The sequence below is a fragment of the Cyprinus carpio genome, chromosome A3 (assembly GCF_018340385.1).
Source record: "Cyprinus carpio isolate SPL01 chromosome A3, ASM1834038v1, whole genome shotgun sequence".
NCBI lineage: Eukaryota > Metazoa > Chordata > Actinopteri > Cypriniformes > Cyprinidae > Cyprinus > Cyprinus carpio.
In genome coordinates, this window is record NC_056574.1 from 38,029,391 (window position 1) to 38,050,264 (window position 20,874).

General features: G+C 40.1%; 1 protein-coding gene across 3 annotated transcripts in view; it reads right to left on the reverse strand.

The window, feature by feature from the left end:
• The window catches only part of LOC109110472 (E3 ubiquitin-protein ligase rnf213-alpha-like), a 112,016-nt gene that overhangs the window by 19,287 nt on the left and 71,855 nt on the right, over positions 1-20,874 (reverse strand). For all 3 annotated transcript variants that reach the window (XM_042732020.1, XM_042732015.1, XM_042732024.1), the window contains exons 48-55: positions 20,671-20,781; positions 18,365-18,607; positions 18,214-18,289; positions 17,539-17,573; positions 17,293-17,393; positions 16,428-16,584; positions 6,725-6,899; positions 6,301-6,395 (exon numbers count right to left, since the gene is read on the reverse strand). In XM_042732020.1, the coding sequence (XP_042587954.1) occupies positions 6,301-6,395; positions 6,725-6,899; positions 16,428-16,584; positions 17,293-17,393; positions 17,539-17,573; positions 18,214-18,289; positions 18,365-18,607; positions 20,671-20,781 (993 nt within the window). The remainder of the gene's footprint in view (positions 1-6,300; positions 6,396-6,724; positions 6,900-16,427; positions 16,585-17,292; positions 17,394-17,538; positions 17,574-18,213; positions 18,290-18,364; positions 18,608-20,670; positions 20,782-20,874) is intronic.

Here is a 20,874-nt window from a genome sequence, read left to right on the forward strand (position 1 = left end):
ATAATTACTGGGACATTTGATTCACAGATCTTTATAAGTGATCGGCTGTGTCCTGTTGCATTAATTGTTGAGATATTAATAGCAGGGAATGTGCTGTATCATTTATAGCCATTTGCTTCTGCATGCTGTGAATAGGGTTGGGTTCTGAAACCCGGTACCAATATGGCACCGGTAGCTATGTAACCGGTATGTACTAGAACCGAATCGGAACACAGATTTCGGTGCCCCATTTCAGTGCCATGCCTGAGTGATCGATTGAAATATTTGTCCTCTGGTTCTCTGAAACGGATGTAAGCATCATCATCACCGGCACCATACGTGAAAAATAATTTCCTGACTGAGAAAATGCATGTGAACTCAAGTTGGAAAGCGCTAATAATACATCTTAATATATCTTTGTAGTAATGCGAGTGTCAAAGTTGTTTTTACATTCCAACTTAAAAGCACAACTCAGGAAATGAGAGCATCCGAGGAGCACGTAAATGCAGCAGTTACACTTGTTCTGATGGCAGCAGGTAGCCTTCTGTTAACTAAGCTAAACATGCTTAAATTAAAATGCCTAAAGCTAAACTTTCACTGTATTCACATTTCTTAACTTATTGTCCAACAAAAGAGAACATTATAACCTTTTTACTCCACAACACCAGTCAAATGCTTCCTTTTGTTATCTGATGTGGCTTCTTGTCACAGAATGAGGCAGAAAATATGTTCCATATGTTATGTTAAAAAGAATACATTGATTAGCAATGATAATATTGATTATTATAAATATACTTAATAATGAAATTACCAGAGATGGCTTGAATAACACAGATAAACTATATTGTCACAGTCGAGTGTTCATTGAGTTTGTTTTGTAATTCAAAACGTTTATATGTTCTGTTTACTCAGTTGCAGCTATAATAGCGATGTCTTTGACCATATTAGGGATTTCCGCTACTTCTGTGACTGGATATGTGGATTTTCTGTGCGAGGGCACCCTCTGGCATCAAGTATGAATGAAACAGACATCATGTGTTTATAGTGCTAATGGCCAATCCATCATTTTTAGGGGAACTGCTTTTTATTTATATTTTTAATTTTTTTTATATATAAGTATCGGTTCAGGCACCAATAAGGCATAGGAACCGTTTTAAAAGTATCGATTTGGCTCCGGTATCGGAAAAAAGATACCCAACCCTAGCTGTAAAAAAGTACCCTAAAATAAGGAACTGCAAATGATCCCAAGTATACAACCTCATCTGTAAAGCAGGGTTGAGGTGATGTCATGGCATGGGCATACATGGCTCTGGAACAGAATTTCTCAACTTTATTGATGACTTAACGAATGATGGGGATAGCAGAATGGATATGGTAAGTGTACAAAAACATCTTGGCTACCAATGTTCAAGAAAATGGCACAAGATCATCAAAAAGTGCTTCATATTGCAAGAGGACAATGACCCAAACACCCTGCTAGTTTAGTCAAGGAGTTTATCAGGTCAAAGAAATTGAAGGTTTTAGATTGCCCAAGTCAATCTCCAGATTTAAATCCTATTGAACATGAATTTCGCCTGTTAAAGTCTAAAAGCAGAAACTCCCCAAACCAAGCAACAGTTGAAATTGGCTGTATTAAAGGCTGGGAAAAGCATTTTAATGGATGAAAACATTGTGGTGATGTATATGGGTGGCAGACCCACTGCTGTAATTGCATGCAAGGGATTCGCAATTAAATACTAGCTTTTAAACTTTTACATTTGCTCCAAGTTTAACTGTCCCAATACTTATGTTCACATCAGATTAGGGAATGAAACTTTAAAAGTGCTGTACTTTTTATTTGGTAAAATATATTTGTTGAAACAGCTAATAATAAAATGTGATATTCTGTAGTTTTGTCTCATATTCATCTTTTAATCATATTTGCAGATGTCTTGACTCCACAGCAGACAAAGCAATTTTGTCTTTACTGTTCCAATACTTATAGAGGGCACTGTAATTCTCTTTCATAGGTTCACTCAACGCTGCGTAGCTATGATGCAGTGGGAATACCCTCTGGGTGTGCCGATTGTCTGAAGCCCGTAAAGAATCACACCAATTCATTGGCTGATGGTGCGTACGCCGCCTCGACACTCATACGTTGCCATCTTGTAAATTCTGTGAAAACCTCTGTGTCAAAACGCTCCGCACTAGGCTTGTGGTTTTTGAAAAGGAGTCGTTTGTTTTCCCCCATCATGCTCCAGAAGCCACAGAGGCCCTCCACAGAGGGAGAAATTTTTTCTCCTTGAAGCCCCTATCTCTGAGTCTGGGCTGTTTGGGGAGGCAGTTAACTCTGTGGTTGACAAATTTCAAGCCGCCGAGTCCCAGTCAGCTGCCCTCAGGCAGTTTTTTCCCAGGAGGGAGCATAAGTTCTCTGACCTCTCCCCCTCCTTGCTCGGAGAGCACTCATTGACCAGGAAGGAGTGCGCTAGTAGGGGCAGTGCCCGGTTCATCCCCCACCATCTATGGTCTGGGGAGCCCGCAGCTACCCATTTACCGACCCCGCAGGCATCTTGAGCTTGAAACAGTCTGACAAACCCACTACTTCAGCTCCATCGAGACGCTCCTTACCCTTGCATCAGGAACAGGAGAGCTTCACCCGTCTATCGAGGCTGGGCCAGACCATTCATACGTTTCTGCCCGCTTCTGACATGCTCTCTTCATTCAGTTCGTTCACATCCACTGCCCAGCACGTTTCAGTGTGCAGCAATTGTTCAGCCTCACTCTCTTTCAGGGGAGGGGATGGGAGACACACCAGGCTTTCTCCCCTCTTACCACCTGTTCCTTTGCCACCTGCTGCTTAAGTACATGCGTTTAACTCCAGTAATAATTAAGTGCTTTGAAAGCCTGATTCTCTTACGCATTAAAACCGCTATTCCTACTTCTCTGGACCCATGTCAGTTCACATACAGGGCTAACAGATCTACAGAGGATGCCATCTCATTGACTGTTCACTCTGTCTTGTCCCATTTGGATAGACATGGCACATATGCGAGAATGTTATTTGTCGATTTTAGCTATGCTTTTAATGCTGCCATACCCAGTATGCTTATTCTAAAAATTCATGACTTAGGACTCGGTTCATTATTATGTAACTGGATCCTGAGTTTCTTCTCAGAATGCCCCCAGGTGGTGAGACTGGGCACTGAGACTGAGTCCCATCCTTTATTCCCTCTTCACACATGATTGTGTTCCTGCATCTTCTGATAACATTATTGTTAAATTTGCAGATGACGCAACAGTGATTGGACTGATTACTAAAAACAAAGAATCAGCCTACAGATGGGAGATAGAGAACTTGGTAAGCTGGTGCTCCAAGAACAATTTGACCCTTAATACAGAGAAGACTATGGAGTTAATCATCAGCTTTGGGAGATCACAACAGCTGGAATATGCTCCAGTGTTTATCAATGGGGACAGAGTGGAGAGAGTGTCCAGTTTCAAGTTTTTGGGCACATACATCTCAGAGGACATTGCTTTGTCCACAAATATCATGGCATTGGTAAAGAAAGCTCAGCAAAGACTGTTTTTCTTAAGGACATTAAGGAAAGCTTGTTTGCCTAAACAGATGCTGACTACTTTTTATCTGTGTACTATAGAAAGCATTCTAACATACTGCATTTCTGTATGAGTTTCTAGCTGTACAGTTAATGATAAGAAAACACTCCAGAGGGTTGTCTTGCGAGCACAGAGGATAATCAGAGTTGAACTACCAGCATTAAAAGATATCTATAGGTCACGCTGTCTAGCAAAGGCTATCAGCATCTGTAAGCACTCCACACATCCTTGTTACCATATGTTTGAACTACTGCCATCAGGTAGGCCCTATAAGACATTTTATGCCCGTACTTCACGTTTGAGGAACAGTTTTATTCCCAGAGTTGTTAATGCTCTGAATCAAGCTAACAAACTTTTTTTTAGAGTTGTAATAGTAATTTAATAAGTTTCGTGGGGCATTGATTGATTGATTTATAGTGTTGCTAATTAAGTGTGTTGTGACTGATTATATATTAGATTGTAACTTTTATTTAATTATTATTTATTTTTAACTGCATTTAGTGTGGAGTTTGCATGTGAAATTATGTTGGTGAGTACAGTGAAAGTTGTACACATGCAATAACATTAAAAAAAATTATTGATTTGGGACTTGCTCAGTAGGGTGGAGGTGGACCTCTTTGCGTTGCAGGAGTCATCCCAATGCCTCCCTGAGTTCCCCAGCATCTCTGGGCATAGATGCGTTCGCTCACCCGTGGCCAGACCGGAAACTGTATGCGTTTCTGAAATTTTATGTTTTTTCAGGTGTCAAGTTGAATTCTGACAGTGCTGTGCAGGGTGAAGGAGAGCAGGGTACTTATCCTACTCGTAGCCCAGTTCTCAGAGCTGATTTCTCTTCTAGATCACCCTCTGTGGGAGATTCCAATCAGAAAAGATTTGCTATCTGAGCTTTAAGGCAAGATCTGGCACCCTCAACCCGAGATCTGGAAGCTGTGGGTATGGCCCATCAAAGGCCACCAGTTTTGACTTCTAGTCTTCCTGCCGATGTTCAGGAGACTATCACTAGTGCCAGAACCCTTTTCACAAGGAGGCTGTATTCCTCCAAATGGAAGGTCTTTGAGTCTTGGTGCTTAGCCCATGCGGTTCCCATTGCGTCAATGCTACGGAGCATTGAGTGAACCTATGAAAGAGCGCGTCTCGGGTTACTTGTGAACGGGATGCCAAGCTCTGCTGCCAAGTTCCTTGCATTGCTGACAAGAGGCCTTTTTGAAGAAAGAGAAATCTGAGGAGCAGATGGCGTGTTCATCAGTACAAGTATGGTGGCGTGCGTGCCATCAGCCAGTGAATTGGTGTGATTCTATATGGGCTTCAGACAATTGACAAACCCAGAGGGTGTTCCCATTGCATCATTTCCCATTGCGAGAGAGACATTTTATGTAGAACAATTTCACAAAGCTCGTCAGAGCTAAGTCAGACCCTTCTTTTTTTCCTTTAAATGTATTTTCCAAACAAGTGCATTTTCTGCTGGAAAATGTGGACATGATATTTCTTAAAAAAAAAAAAAATCCAAGCTTAGGTAAGAGCACAGACAAAGCCTTAGTTTTATTTCATGAAGAGATTTCTTTTATTTGTATTATTAATTTATTTATTTGATTTGGGATTTGTTTTAAAACCAATTTATTCTTGTTACTCGAATAAAAAGATATTTCAATTTCACAAAGAAATGTGCAGAATTTTGTCTGAGAAATAATAAAAGGACACTTTTTCCATTCATAATTTGTCTTAAATCTCATTTTGTTAAAAAAAAATCATATCATGAAACCAGTATTGTGAATCATATTGCTTTGTGAGTTGAGTGAATCGTTACATCCCTTCTACTCCAGTTTTGCTGATTTTTGTTTATGGTATTTAGCTGCAACTAAATGTTTTGCAAAAAAGGACACAAAATAAATATGTTTGATATCTCAATGTTTGATTCATTTTTTTGGAACCGAAACTGGGAATCAATAAAAATCTGAATCAAGTAGAATCAGAATTGCAAATGATAAAATTCCCTCCCTTGTGCCTGTGTACTTGGATCACGTTTATTGGTTTACTGCTTACTGTCTGGGCTATTTAGATCATTGAGCACTGATTGTATTTCTGACCATCCATATGCCTGTTGACTTGGATTTACTTTTTCAATAAACTTCTGAAAATGGATTTAAACTCAACATCAACCCTGAGCCTGTTACATGAAGTGCACCAGATTGATTCATTTAACCTCTCCATAAATGTCACAGTACGTCAAATCTATGCGGACCGCAAGGGCTGTGATTGTTCTGCTAGTACCCCTCCCTCTTATTTATTATAAAACGTAGCATTACTTCACTATGTTGTCCACGACAAACAGTTGTTCTGCCATGGTACGGTACAAGTCCTTGTGGAGATTGAAAGAATGCCATATTCTCCTGTTCCGTTGTCGTCTCTTTTTTTGTAGTTTTAAATAAATTATCTGTTCTTTGATATTTATTTGCCGCAGTCACCGCTATAATGCTTCTCCAACGAGCCGCTTCTACTTTGGCTTTTGTCGTGGTACTGCGGGTTACACAAGCAACATACCCATGGACACTGCAGACTAGCGGTTTGCATGTGTATTGCACATCGACGCGGACAGCGATGCAGAAGTATAAATGAAAACCAACACACAGCCTACGGTGTAGAGGCTATGGCGTATGTCCGACGCAGAAGTATAAATCAGCCTTAAATATTCTAGACACATAATAGACTAAAAGAAATCATGTTGTTCACCTTCAGTTGATGTGTAATGACATCAGTATTCATGGCATTTTCCCAACCATTTCTTGCATCTTTAGAGGAAAGGTTTTCATCATAAGGAGCAGGCCCTGTTTATAATAACAAAATGTTACATTTCATGAATTTCTGTGGCATGAGATCAGTATGGCATGTCAAGTCAAGTCATCTTTATTTATATAGCGCTTTAAACAAAAAAGATTGCGTCAAAGCAACTGAACAACATTAATTAGGAAAACAGTGTGTCAATAATACAAAATGACAATTAAAGGCAGTTCATCATTGAATACAGTGATGTCATCATGCAGCTCAGTTCAGTTTAAATGGTATCTGTGCAATAATTTGCAATCAAGTCAACGATATCGCTGTAAATGAAGCGATATCGCATGTGGAAATGTAAGGTGAGTTGTAGGGCTCTTACACTGGCTGGTCTGACGGGGTTCTAGTAGACTGTGGACGGTCAAATGGATGGTACTGACTGTATCATCCACTCCTTTACCCAGAGCTCTCCTCAACTGCTCCATGTCCTTCAACAGATGGGCCATCAGGAATGGCCCGGGATCTGGCACAGCAGGCTTGATGATCTGCATGACACTCTACACAGACACATGTAAGAATATATAATGAAGGCAGTTAAAGTTGCTCTCAGTAAGTTACCCTATCTATTATCTAAATGCATGTCACTGATTTTTGGTGATTAATTGATTTGTACATATACAGTTCAAGTTTCTCACTTTTTTTAATTACTAGAAATATATTTTACCTGCATCGTTATGCTTCACCCAGGGCTAATTAATTAAAGAACAATATTTTAAAATTTAAAGTTGTATGCTCTTCATTGTATGCCAAAACATAAATATAATAAACACCAGTTTTGACATCATAAAAAAGAAACAGTTTAAAGCAGCATGATGGTAAAAATTACAAATTATAGGCAATACAATACAGTACATTATGACTGCACTGTCAACCAATGTTGAAATTTCTCTGACCAAATTTCACTGACAAAAACATAATATACAACATAAATGTTAAATGTTAAATAGAAATAATAAATAGAAACAAAAGCACAAAATAAATGGGATACAAATGCATGTGTAGCAAACAGTATGTTTTATTTTTCCCTGTTACACACCTAGTGCATGTGTTTTAATTTTACTCTTGTAATGTCTAATCAGTGTGTCATAACTGGACACACTGTAAGTGTCATAACTGGATGGTCTTCTCTTTAGTGATGTATGCAGGACACCACATATGCCTCCATTATTAAGTGCAAACCTCAAAATTCAATCAACAACTGATCCATAGAACCAAGTACCTACCCTATATTTTTTTCCTTTTTTACAAATTATTTTCACTTGAATGTATATCACAATACGGAAGAAAAGATATGTCTCAACTTTTGTTTCATTGCTAATTTAAATTTTGATGTCTTGCCCAATGTTCTGTTCTTGGACTTTATACATTCAGTATGATCATTATATATATTATATATATACATACATACACACACACACACACACACACACACACACACACACACACACACACACATATATCTATTAGGTATGCACCGATATCACACAGCGTGTGAACAGTGCTATGTTTAGAAAAAGAAACCCAGACAAGATCAACAGAGAGCAGAATGGAGTTATTAAAGATTAAGGATATCTATGAAGTACATGCAAGTAATTAATATAATGTAAAACAATTAATATTCACGACTGTATAGCAGATGTGCACGAGCTGATAAGCAAAATGCACTGAGGGGATTGAGGGCACGGCAGCACAGATGCGTGGGCTTGTCGAGTGAATATCTCACAGACATCACTGGAAAGTTTGAGCATGCTTGGCTTGCTTTAAAGGCCAAAGTATACTTAGGTTTTTACTCATACGCGAGGGTTTGCATACAGTGCGCACATACGTACTCCTATAATGTACGGAGTGGTTCCCTGCATTCTTTTAGGAAATTGTCTTGTGATTACAATATTGAACTGCTGCAAAGAAGCAAGAATGCACCATTTGAATGAACAGTGAAAATAACAATACATTTTAAGGTATAATTAAGTGTGGGAATAACTGAAGGAAATATCAGTTTGCTAAATAAAGCCAAATAACATGATTCATATTTGTCACGCATGCCTACTGTGCTGGAGTGAGGAGATTCAAATAATCAAACTTTAATGAACAGAACATCAGGAAAGCACACATAGCACTGGGGTGAGATGAACAATTCCAGATAAGGGAGAATGGAAGCACGCACGGCTTAAATAATAAATGAGCTAATGGGACACACCTGGAATCAATAGAACTAAATGGGGAACACCTGGAAACACAATCAGGACAGGAACAGGAAGACCAAATAAGGACATAAACAACACATGGAGCACGTGGGGGAAGAAAACACACAGACACGGAACAGAGTCTGACATTACTCCCCACTCCCGGAAGGCGCGTCCTCATGCCACACATCATCCAATGGGGAGAGGGGGGTGGGCGCTCTGAAGGTCCCTCAGGTCAGGTCTCCAGAGCAGTACATGTTCAGGGCGCCATGGCGGATCAGGCAGCTCAGGCGGTCATGGTGGATCCGTGGACTCGGGCGGCCATGGCAGATCCGGGAACTTGGGAGACCATGCCGGATCAGACAGTTCAGGAGGACATGGTGGAGTAGAGAACTCAGGAGGCCATGGCGGATCAGGGGACTCAGGAGGTCATGGCGGAGTAGAGAACTCAGGAGGCCATGGCGGATCAGGGGACTCAGGAGGTCATGGCGGATCAGGGGACTCAGGAGGTCATGGCGGAGTAGGGAACTCAGGAGGCCATGGCAGAGTAGGGGACTCAGGAGGTCATGGCGGAGTAGGGAACTCAGGAGGCCATGGCGGATCAGGGGACTCAGGAGGCCATGGCGGAGTAGGGGACTCAGGAGGTCATGGCGGATCAGGGGACTCAGGAGGCCATGACGGAGTAGGGGACTCAGGAGGCCATGGCGGATCAGGGGACTCAGGAGGCCATGGCGGAGTAGGGGACTCAGGAGGTCATGGCGGATAAGGACATAAACAACACATGGAGCACGTGGGGGAAGAAAACACACAGACACGGAACAGAGTCTGACATTACTCCCCACTCCCGGAAGGCGCGTCCTCATGCCACACATCATCCAATGGGGAGAGGGGGGTGGGCGCTCTGAAGGTCCCTCAGGTCAGGTCTCCAGAGCAGTACATGTTCAGGGCGCCATGGTGGATCAGGCAGCTCAGGCGGTCATGGTGGATCCGTGGACTCGGGCGGCCATGGCAGATCCGGGAACTTGGGAGACCATGCCGGATCAGACAGTTCAGGGGGCCATGGCAGTTCAGACAGTTCAGGAGGACATGGTGGAGAAGAGAACTCAGGAGGCCATGGCGGATCAGGGGACTCAGGAGGTCATGGCGGAGTAGGGAACTCAGGAGGCCATGGCGGATCAGGGGACTCAGGAGGCCATGGCGGAGTAGGGGACTCAGGAGGTCATGGCGGATCAGGGGACTCAGGAGGCCATGGCGGAGTAGGGGACTCAGGAGGCCATGGCGGATCAGGGGACTCAGGAGGCCATGGCGGAGTAGGGGACTCAGGAGGTCATGGCGGATCAGGGGACTCAGGAGGCCATGGCGGAGTAGGGGGACTCAGGAGGTCATGGCGGATCAGGGGACTCAGGAGGTCATGGCGGATCAGGGGACTCAGGAGGCCATGGCGGAGTAGGGGACTCAGGAGGTCATGGCGGATCAGGGGACTCAGGAGGCCATGGCGAATCAGGGGACTCAGGAGGTCATGGCGGATCAGGGGACTCAGGAGGCCATGGCGGAGTAGGGGACTCAGGAGGCCATGGCAGAGTAGGGGACTCAGGAGGTCATGGCGGATCAGGGGACTCAGGAGGCCATGGCGGAGTAGGGGACTCAGGAGGTCATGGCAGATCAGGGGACTCAGGAGACCATGGCGGATCAGGGGACTCAGGAGGCCATGGCGGATCAGGGGACTCAGGAGGCCATGGCGGAGTAGGGGACTCAGGAGGTCATGGCGGATCAGGGGACTCAGGAGGTCATGGCGGAGTAGGGGACTCAGGAGGTCATGGCGGATCAGGGGACTCAGGAGGTCATGGCGGAGTAGGGAACTCAGGAGGCCATGGCGGATCAGGGGACTCAGGAGGCCATGGCGGAGTAGGGGACTCAGGAGGTCATGGCGGATCAGGGGACTCAGGAGGCCATGGCAGAGTAGGGGACTCAGGAGGTCATGGCGGATCAGGGGACTCAGGAGGCCATGGCAGAGCAGCCTCCAAGACTGTGGCCCCAGCCCCAGCACCATCATCTCTTACAAAAGCGGTTCTATCATATGTCTATGATTGTCACTTTCTGATTGGTATTGGAGAAACTGTTATGGGTCTCTGCATCAGGAAAGATGGAGAGCAAAAGCATTCTTTTGATTATTCATCTTTGCTTTGGGTACCTACGGAACTGGGCATGGCACAGGTGCTCTACAGCGCTCCCTGGAATGCAGTCAGAAAACTTGCTGCATATTTCATACATACTTGCATGTATAAATATGACACTTGGTACACATATAGATCTCATTGAGCTGGACAACTTTCACACTGCATCTCAGCATCTGCCCAACAGGAAGTCAGCTATGCAAGGTTTTCTGAAAAGCACATACTCTGAATTTTTTAAAACTCCACCAAACTTGGTTAACATGATCTCAAGACTTTGAGGAAGCTAAATTGCGAATGATTTGGTTGTGGCAAAGCGATGATAAAATTTCTAATGAAATATGGGAAACAGGAAGTGTGTTATAACTTCCAACCAACATGCTTTGAATCAACATGCTTTTGAATGCTTAGAAATCAGCCTTTTAGTTGTAACCAATTTGCTTCAAAATTAATCAGAAAAAATGTTGACACAGCAGATGTAAAACATCTCAAACTTTACTTTTAAGTCCCCAAATCTTGTCTAAAGTCTAAAGGAGACCAGGCCTTATCTGTTGCTGCACCCCTCCTTTGGAATAGTAGTTTTTTATATTTTAAATAGAACAACATGCATTTATATTGAGTCATATCTGATCCAGTTTATATGTGCTCACATAGCTGCACTAAACAGCATCCATTAGGGAATTTTACCTAAAAGTGTGCATATTTGGAGAAATAGTAATATATTTACACAATTATACTTCATATCCTGGAATATGTACATGGGTACATTTGAGAAATGAATGAATGATGCATTTGTATAGCGCTTTGTGTATTGCTGTACAATTGCTTTATAATCATGTGGGAGGGTCTCTCCTCAACCTCCACCAGTGTGTAGCATCCATTTGGATGATGCGATGGCAGCCACAGGACAACAGCGCCAGTGCGCTCACAACACACCAGGTACAGGAATCATAGAGCTAATGAAGTGGATGGGGATCATTAGGAGGCCATGATGGACAAGGGCCAGTGGGGGCAATTTGGCCAGGACACCGCGGTTACACCCCTACTCTTTACGAGAAGTGCTATGAGATTTTCAGTGACCACAGAGAGTCAGGACCTCGATTTAATGTCCTATCCGAAGGACAGTGCTTTTTGACAGTATAGTGTCCCCATCACTACACTGGGGCATTAGGACCCACACAGACCACAGGGTGAGCACCCCCTGCTGGCCTCACTAACACCTCTTCCAACAGCAACCTAGTTTTCCCAGGAGGTCTCCCATCCAGGTACTGACCAGGCTCAAACCTGCTTAGCTTAAGTGGCCAACCAGTCTTTGGCTGCAGGGTGAAATGGCTGAAATAAAAAGCTACTTACCACATAAGATAGAGTTAAAAGAATTGCTGCCAAATATACAACATGCCAGAAACATATCAATCACTGCAATAATGATTCAATCTTAAAATCATAAGTATTTGCTTATTTAAAATCAGATGGCAACCTGTTTTTTTTTTTTTGGGGGGGGGGGTAGTGTATAGAGTCTATTAGTGTATTGGCTACAGTTTTTAATCTATTAATTAACTATAAACAAATAGTTTGCAAAAGATTTTACAAATTATTATTACTGTATACTTATTATTAAGTGTTACGCATATTTATTTAGACAGAATCATTATTTCTATTAATTTTCCACTGAACAATGTGATCTGATGAGCGTTAGTAAAAATAACTAAACCATAGTCAAACCATACACTTCAGATTTTTTTGACAGGGCATACTGCTGAAATAATATTTATTATAAATTTACATAACCAAACTTTGCACACAGCTGATGACACTGTGAAGTGATGTTTGAGTGATCAAGAATATTCCAATATACAAATAAAAAAATTCAAGCAAGACTTTGATTCGCTCTTCTGTGTCAGCCGCGCCACAAGGATATGTTTTTTACGTGTATTTATGCTTTGGTTTGAAAGAAAACAGCACAAATCGGCACAGAACAGCTGACACAGAAGACTGTACACCGCCTGCGTACTGCTCAGAATTGCCAAAATAGCACTACAGTGATTTGGAGAGACACAGAGGAGAGCAATTGTTTAATAAAGTCGTTATTTTTGTACAAAATGTATTCTCGTCGCTTCATAACGTTACGGTTGAATCACTGATGGCAGATGGAGTATTCTGATGATGCTTTTCATACTTTCCTGGACCTTGACACTGTTATTTATTTGGCAGTCTATGGGACAGTCACAAGCCTCCCTGTTTTCATCCAAAATATCTTACATTGTGATCTGAAGACGAACAAAGCTTTTACGGGTTTGGAACGACATGGAGGTAAGTGATTAATGACAAAATTTTTAATTTTGGGGTGTAGTAACCGTTTAAGTAATAAAAACAAAAGAACAAAAATTGTTGTATGAACAGAGGTGGAAAGTAACGAATTACATTTACTCGCGTTACTGTAATTGAGTAGCTTTTTTGTGTACTTCTACTTTTTAAAGTAATTTTTAAAATCTGTAATTTTACTTTTACTTAAGTATATTTTGTTTGAAGTATTGTACTTCGCTACATTTTAAAACACATTAATTACTGAGTAAAAAAAAAATAAATAAAAAAAATCGCTCCCTGGAAACTACATCAGTAAATAATGGGAAGGAGGGCAAACTGGCACTAAAATCACAAGAAAGATGCAGACGGACAGACAGGTGTTAGTGGTGCAGACACCGCTGAAAACAAAACCCCGTCATATTCTGAAGTTGAACTCGAAGGAAATGAAGTGAACCCCTGGCCATATTTATGCTTTATTATACAGTGTTAGCTGTGCTTGCCGAGAGAGACCAAACTAGCAACTTATAAAATCTCGACATCAACCCTTCGCAAGCATGTAGAGGTAAGCTAAATAACTGCATTGTTGCATTGGTGGTTAAAATGAAGCTTTGACATTTTAGCAAGAGGTTTTGCACAAATTAGCCAAAAAGACAGTGGTGCGGAGTGTGCGATATATATCGTCTGCGATAATATCATAATTGTTGTTTTAATGATGTGTGCGCGCATTTATAGTGCGTTCTTTCACTGTGTGATTCAGTCTGCTAAAATGCATTTAGAATGAAAAATTTACATATTTATATCATTTCATATAGTAAATCAAAATCACACAAAGAATCCTGACTTTTCCTCCAGAAATCATCATGATTATATATATATATATATATATATTTTACAACAGGTCAGTAAACAAGTTAATTAAGAGACTTGTGTTTTAGACACCACATTGCCTGTTTTTGCTCTATTTCTACAACAAAAAATAATTCCAAACACAGCCACCAAAGTACAGTTTTGCGTCTCTGAGCAACGTGACAGTGTTTCGTTCCTGAATGAATCAACCGTTTAAATGATTTGGTTCAATCGCAATGACTCACTTATTAACAGTGACTTGCTGAACACATACTGGCCATTTTAATTTCACATTTAAAGTATCTTTTTTTAAATAATTATTTTCTTATAATTTCAAATGAGTATTCAACATTTTATGTCTTGTATATCAAAACATTATTCATGCATTTGTAACTGCAGGTTAAATGCATTCTTGTCCTGCACGAAAAAGTGTGTAAATACATCTAAATGCCACTTCTGATGAAGCTTCTGCATTTCCTCTACATTGAAAAGATGAGTTTGTTGATACTGATTTGCCTGGTAACAGCCCAAATGTCTTAGGCCTATCCCAGGGGTGTCAAACTCAGTTCCTGGAGGGCCGTAGCCCTGCAGAGTTTAGTTCTAACCCTGCTCCAGCACACATATCATGTAGGCTGCATCCGAAAACTTAGGCAACTGTCCTGCTGCCTCGCTGCCAAATCAGACAACGACTTTGCAGGCAGCGTTTTTGCTCGAAGGCACCTCATGAAACTGATTTTAGACAGGCAGAGTAATGGTTTAATGATCTACAGCAAAATATAGAGAGCTTTGGTGATAACTATGTGGATATTTAATTACTGCAATATTAATTTCTCGCTAGAAATGACATAAAAAGTGGAAAACGTTGATCAAAAACATACATGTACTAACAAACTGACCACCGACCGCAACTTTCAGATGGCATCTTTATTTTTTGGTCTAACTGTCACAGAATGGAACGCACAGGATTGTGGGATATCAAGGATACATCTATGCTGCCTTCAAAAATCGGCCAGATGAAGGCATCTCAGGAGACAGGAAATGAAACTAACATTGAATTTGGACGTGCCTTGATGCCTTCCTACCTTGGAATGCGTCCTCCAAAGGAAGCATTTTTCAGTTTTCGGATACAGCCGTAGTTTTCAAATAAGCCTAAATTATTAGATTAGCTGGATCAGATGTCTTTTAATTAAGGTTATATCTAAACTGTGCAGGACTGTGGCCCTCCAGGAACTGAGTTTGACACTCTTGGCCTGTCCCATTTTTCGCCTCCCTCCCACTGTTAAAATGTAACTAAGTAATTTTTACTCTGAGTAAATTTTAAATGAGCTACTTTTTACTTTTACTTGAGTGGATTTTTAGACTGGTACTTTTACTTGTACTTAAGTAAAATTTCATTAATGTAATGGTACTTTTACTTGAGTAGAATATTTTTGTACTCTTTCCACCTCTGTGTATGAATGGTAAATCATCAGAGTCCAAACACCAATAGCCCATGTGCATGATAAAGAAATACAACAGTATGACAAATGTATGAAATGACTCTTTTTTTTTTTTTTTTTTTTCAAATTGTATCTGCTAAATAATCTTAATCTGTAAATGATCTTATTGATGACTGGCTGATATTAACTCAGTCTGAGGAATTAACAGTTCAACATCTAGATGTTGTGCTCTCTGTAGGGGATTAGAGCGAATCAGACAGTGATGACATGATCAGAACTGTGCCGAAACTGACCAAGAAGGGCAATGCAACGTGTCAACAATGGAGAATCATAAATCTGTTGTGGATCCTGGCACCAAGAAGTCTTAAGCAAGTTTAAGGAAAAAGTTTGTCATCTTTAGGCAGGTAGCCCAAGATAAATGGTCAAAAAGATAACACTTGTGAGTATCGCAAGTAAAATCATGAGGGGGTTGAGTTTTCCCCAAGCAGGACACAGAGACAGACTCAGATTCCTAAGACCTTTTTGACCTTGCTATCCAGAAGTGAACTCCTCCACACTCTGATAATTAATTAATATAATAATTAAGCCCCATTTTGCTAAATTTACCTGTGTCGCTCACATGAGGTGCTTAGGTTTGAGATTAAACCTCAAAAATTCTTGCTAGAGCCAGAGGTATGTGAAGCTTAAATTTCTCCTAGACAGCACTCCATGAGAGATTCCAATCTGGAAAGATCTTCTGTCTCAGGAACGGTGCTTGACTGAGCAGCCTGAGGAGGACCAACTCATAAACTCTGGTCTCTCACTCTAGTTGTTGAGACTATCCTGGATTCAAGAGCTGCCTCCACTTAGAAACTATATGCCCTGAGATGGCAGCTGTTTGCATGGAGCTTACAGGTGGCAAAATCTTTTTTATTAGTATATTAATTAGTATAGTCAAGTATGTTTTGGAGGCTCTAACTCTCACTACATTTTTAGGAAGGCAATGGTGATTTTTTAGTTTTGGTTTTTTAAAGTATATTTCTTAGTACTCTTTCCACATCTGTATGCCACAGAACCATAAGCAGGCAGAGAGAATGTAATACCTGTGGGTTGTTTCGAGCTCCCAGCAGCATGGACATGTGTGTGAGCAGTCTGAGAAGAGCGAAGGGGGCAGGGGACATATTCTTAGTGTCCTGCATGTCTGGCTGGTCACGACGTTGTGCGTCACCCAGAATGTGTCCCGACTGAGTACGGTCCCCTCTGCAAAGGGGAACAATTGCCTCAAATTGATTAAAGAAATGATTAAACAATTACCCTAAAAACTAATTTACAGCACCAATTTTAAAAAGCATATTCAGACAAAAACAAAACAACAACAACAAAAAAAAACTGTTTTGTAAAGAAATTAAGACGTAAGAAGTTCTGTACATTAACAATCAATGCATTTAATAATTATTAAGATTAGTTTAATTTTGATTGACCTACGTATATTAATCTTTTTCTATATTTCAAGTTGTATTAATTTGCATGAATGTATCGTCAAAATTAATAACCTAAAATGAATCAATATTAATAAAGGCTGTAAAAAAAATCCTGTCCATCACTAGCTCATGATACCTAATGCAGTAACTAAGTTTCCAAATTGAACCTTACTGTAAAGTGTTACCAGAAATCCCTAAAGGAACAAGTTATATTTGTCTACAAAACTCATTTCAAGTATTTAATTAGAAACCTTTGGATCAAAGATTTTTAAGATACATTTTGTCAAGTGTGCTCAAACCTTTCAGTGATTGTGTATTGGCTGGCTGTGACAAAGGTCAACTGTACAGCTGAAAGGTTTTTGTACTAAAATATTTAACTGCAGAATGCCAATCAGAATCAAATACTTCAGAGAGCCAGGTAATAAACTAAACAGAATTAAAGACACAGAATAAATAACAACAAGCGTTCACTGCAAGAGTAACTCACTGCATCTGCATGACGTTGAAGCCTTGAACGGGAATGTGGTGTTCGCCACCTATTTCTGCATTACAGTCTCGACAGCGGCGAACCTCCGTGGGTCGACCACACTGGACAGATGCATGAAGAGAATAAATGTTTAAGACAAAATTAATAATGATTTGATCATATTAAATTAAAGCTCATGCTGTGTTCTGCGACTTTTAAAGTATGTAGTTAATGCCAAGCCAAATCATAGAAATTAAATTACCCTACCATATCAACAATCCATGGATGACCGTTAGGACAGGCTGTTGAAAACAAAAGACGATGTCATGAATTGATTAAAAAAAAATAAAAAATCAAAAAATAATAATAATCCAAGGAACCTGATTTAAAAAATAATAATAATAAAATTCCACCCCCTTGTTTCCCAAAGCAGTTCTATTGGCAGAAATAAATTTTAGGGGATAATATAAATGTATAAATCTTATTAGAAATCCAATAAGTCTGTACAATAGATAATCCTTCAAATCCTACTGGTCTGTGTAATATTACCAAACAAAATGTATCAGTCAAAAGGTTTCAAAAAGGTTTTCTTTTTTACTTCATTATTATTATTATTATTATTATTATTATTATTATTATTATTATTATTATATGCACTTTGTCTTATATTTATTTAGAAAATTAAATGAAACCTCTGAAACGACTTTCCTTTTTGTCTTAATTTTCCCAACTGAAAGACAAAATAACTGAAAAGTATCATTATTTTATTAATTTATTTGTTTATGATACACAGGAAAACCATTTTGAATATATTATCCTATATTATCACAGTTGTTTTACATGATTTATTGTGGCCTTTCTGATCAGGCATTAATTACTGGGTTTCCAGGTGTATATCATTTTGACAAATCTTGAATTTTGCATGACACAGAATCCACTCACTATACCACTGGACGCCTCCCATGGCCTGCCGGACTGCAGCCAACATGTCATCTGGCATAGTTGGGATGAAAGCAGCCTGTGAGGAGAACATGACAGAAATATGACACACAAACACATTCTCGTCACCCTGTGAAGCATGAAGGGTTCATACCGTCATGTTGTTTGGGGACAGAGCCAGCTGCTGCAGTGGCTTCAGTAAAAGCTGATTTCCACACAGCAGGACTGCAGCCATGTGAACCGTAACCTCCACCAGAAGAAGCTCTCTGCCTGATGTCCCAGGCTGTACACGCAGATCACCGAGATTATTATTGACCAGCGCTTCAGCAAACACTTTCATTTCAGCACTGACAAAGATGCCTGTGCTTCTGATATAATCTTCAAGGCCAGCACGTTGCTATAGAAAACAAAAATGCATGAATATCAGGCATAGGGATATACATTTATCATTACATTCTGTAACCCTTGTTAATATATGTTTATATATACAAATAGATGTTTATATATATTCAGATACCTAGAAATATGAGATAATGAAGTGAAAATGAAGTGAAGGAACCCATAGTCAGAATGTGTCCTCTGCATTTAAGGGGTCACCAGTGTACAGTGGTCAGTTTGATTAGGGAACAGGGTCTGTTTATATTACATTGTTTTGATAAATCAACAAGTATTTTCTTGAAAAAACTGTTTTGATTTCTTTTGTTCTATGATTCAAAGAATATACTGTTTAATGATATAGTGTTAAAGGCACAATATGAAAGTTTTTTTTATTAAAATATCCAAAATCCACTAGAACAGTGTTATATATTTTGCAGACTTGTGTACTTACATTATCCCAAATGTTTCGAAGAATCTTTAAATCCAGAGAAATAAACAATTTTAAGTAGTTGGACCGTGTGCATAGTGTCATCATGTCGCCTGCCAATAATGTCATAACCCCTTGAGTTTGTTTAGTAGAAAATAGGGTTGTGCTGATAGACGATAGTATAGTGTATTGACGATAGTCAGAGATATCGACGATAGCAGATGTCTCTGTCGATAGTCAAGACGATATTAGGCTCATTAAAGTATTAATGTATTAAATTATAATAATAATTATTATTATTATTTTTATTCTGTGGCCTATTATAATTTGGCTATCAAATTGCCTCGCTATTTCACTTCAGCACTGCATTTCACACACACACGCAAATGAGGATTAGAGCCTGTAGCCGGTGAAGGAGTCTCCATCCACAAACAGACGTACATCGTCAGCAGATATAAGGTATTTCATTGCACTTTAACAAGTAATCTGAACGGCCTGTATGTGTGCAATATATTAAACGAGCCCTCACTGAGTTTAAAGCCACAGTTATGTTAGAATGCATCTCATTCTTGTTTCTGTGGCGGTGCGTCGGGCTCGTCATGCGGCGCGTGGTCCGGAGCGCTGTATGACTGATGCATCAGTTCAATTGAACTTTACTCCAAACTTACCTGTTTTAAATACTTTATATTTAAACGTGTTTGTTTATGTCCAATATTAGTGTTAAACTGTTGGACTTTAAATGAAATCTACTATTGATTTTCACTGTTGACTGATTTTGCAGAACATTTAGACTGATAACTTCCTGCGCAGATGCGGCAAATTTGTCACAGGACACATGATATGACAGTTAATTATATATGAACTAGCTGTTTTAAATATAGTATTTTTATATATTTTAACATTAGTTTATCAGTATGTTTGGAAAGTATATTTTTTTGATTATTGGTGATTCCACAGGCTCTCTGTCATGCACCTGCGTGGTTTAAAACACCAAATACTTATGATATGACAAGAACAAAGAGTCTCTCTATTGCTCCACCCATGCACGATAATATCGTGTATCGTCGATCTCACGGGCTGACGATATGACGATTTGAAAAATGACCATATCGCCCAACACTAGTAGAAAACATGGAAAAACCAAAGATGCTTTAATAGACCAGTGACAACCGCACAGAGTAGCATTATAACAGAACTTTCAAACATATCTAGTGTGATAAAACAGCGCTGCTTTACCCCTCATATGCACGACCGGAAGGAGCAGAAGCGGTCGACTGTGGCATAATAAAAGCTCTGCTGCTTTCGAGCCGCATGTGTGTCACGCTCGATCAGCGGCCTCGTTTCGATTCGACGGCTTTCAGCCTCACCCTGCTTTATACTACGTTAATAAATCATTAGCTCATCCATGAACATGATTTCTGCCCGAGTCCCGTCGGATTGCTGCAGCTGTGGGGATGAAGACCACAACTCCCATGATTCCACACTGTGTCATCAAACTATGCCTTTGTTTCTGTTTGTTTATTTTGAATATGAGCCCTTTCACCTTCACCCTTGTACTAGGAAGCTTGATGTAAACATTCATTCATACTGTTCTTCCAAAGTCATGTAGCAGTACTTTAGATTTGTAAAGCACAAATGCCTTGTTGTGTTTTTACCTCAGGTTTAGGGTGCAAGTTGGGGTTTCCATTTCTGTACAGTGATGTGACTTCTCTGAATAAAGCCATTAGCAGATAAACAGCTTTCTTCATGGGTGTGCAGTTGCAATTCTTCAGACAAATATAAAATAAAATAAACAACTTATCAGAGTGAGGGAGAGAAATGACAAACATTTGATTGCATCTAAGCATTTCATTACAGTG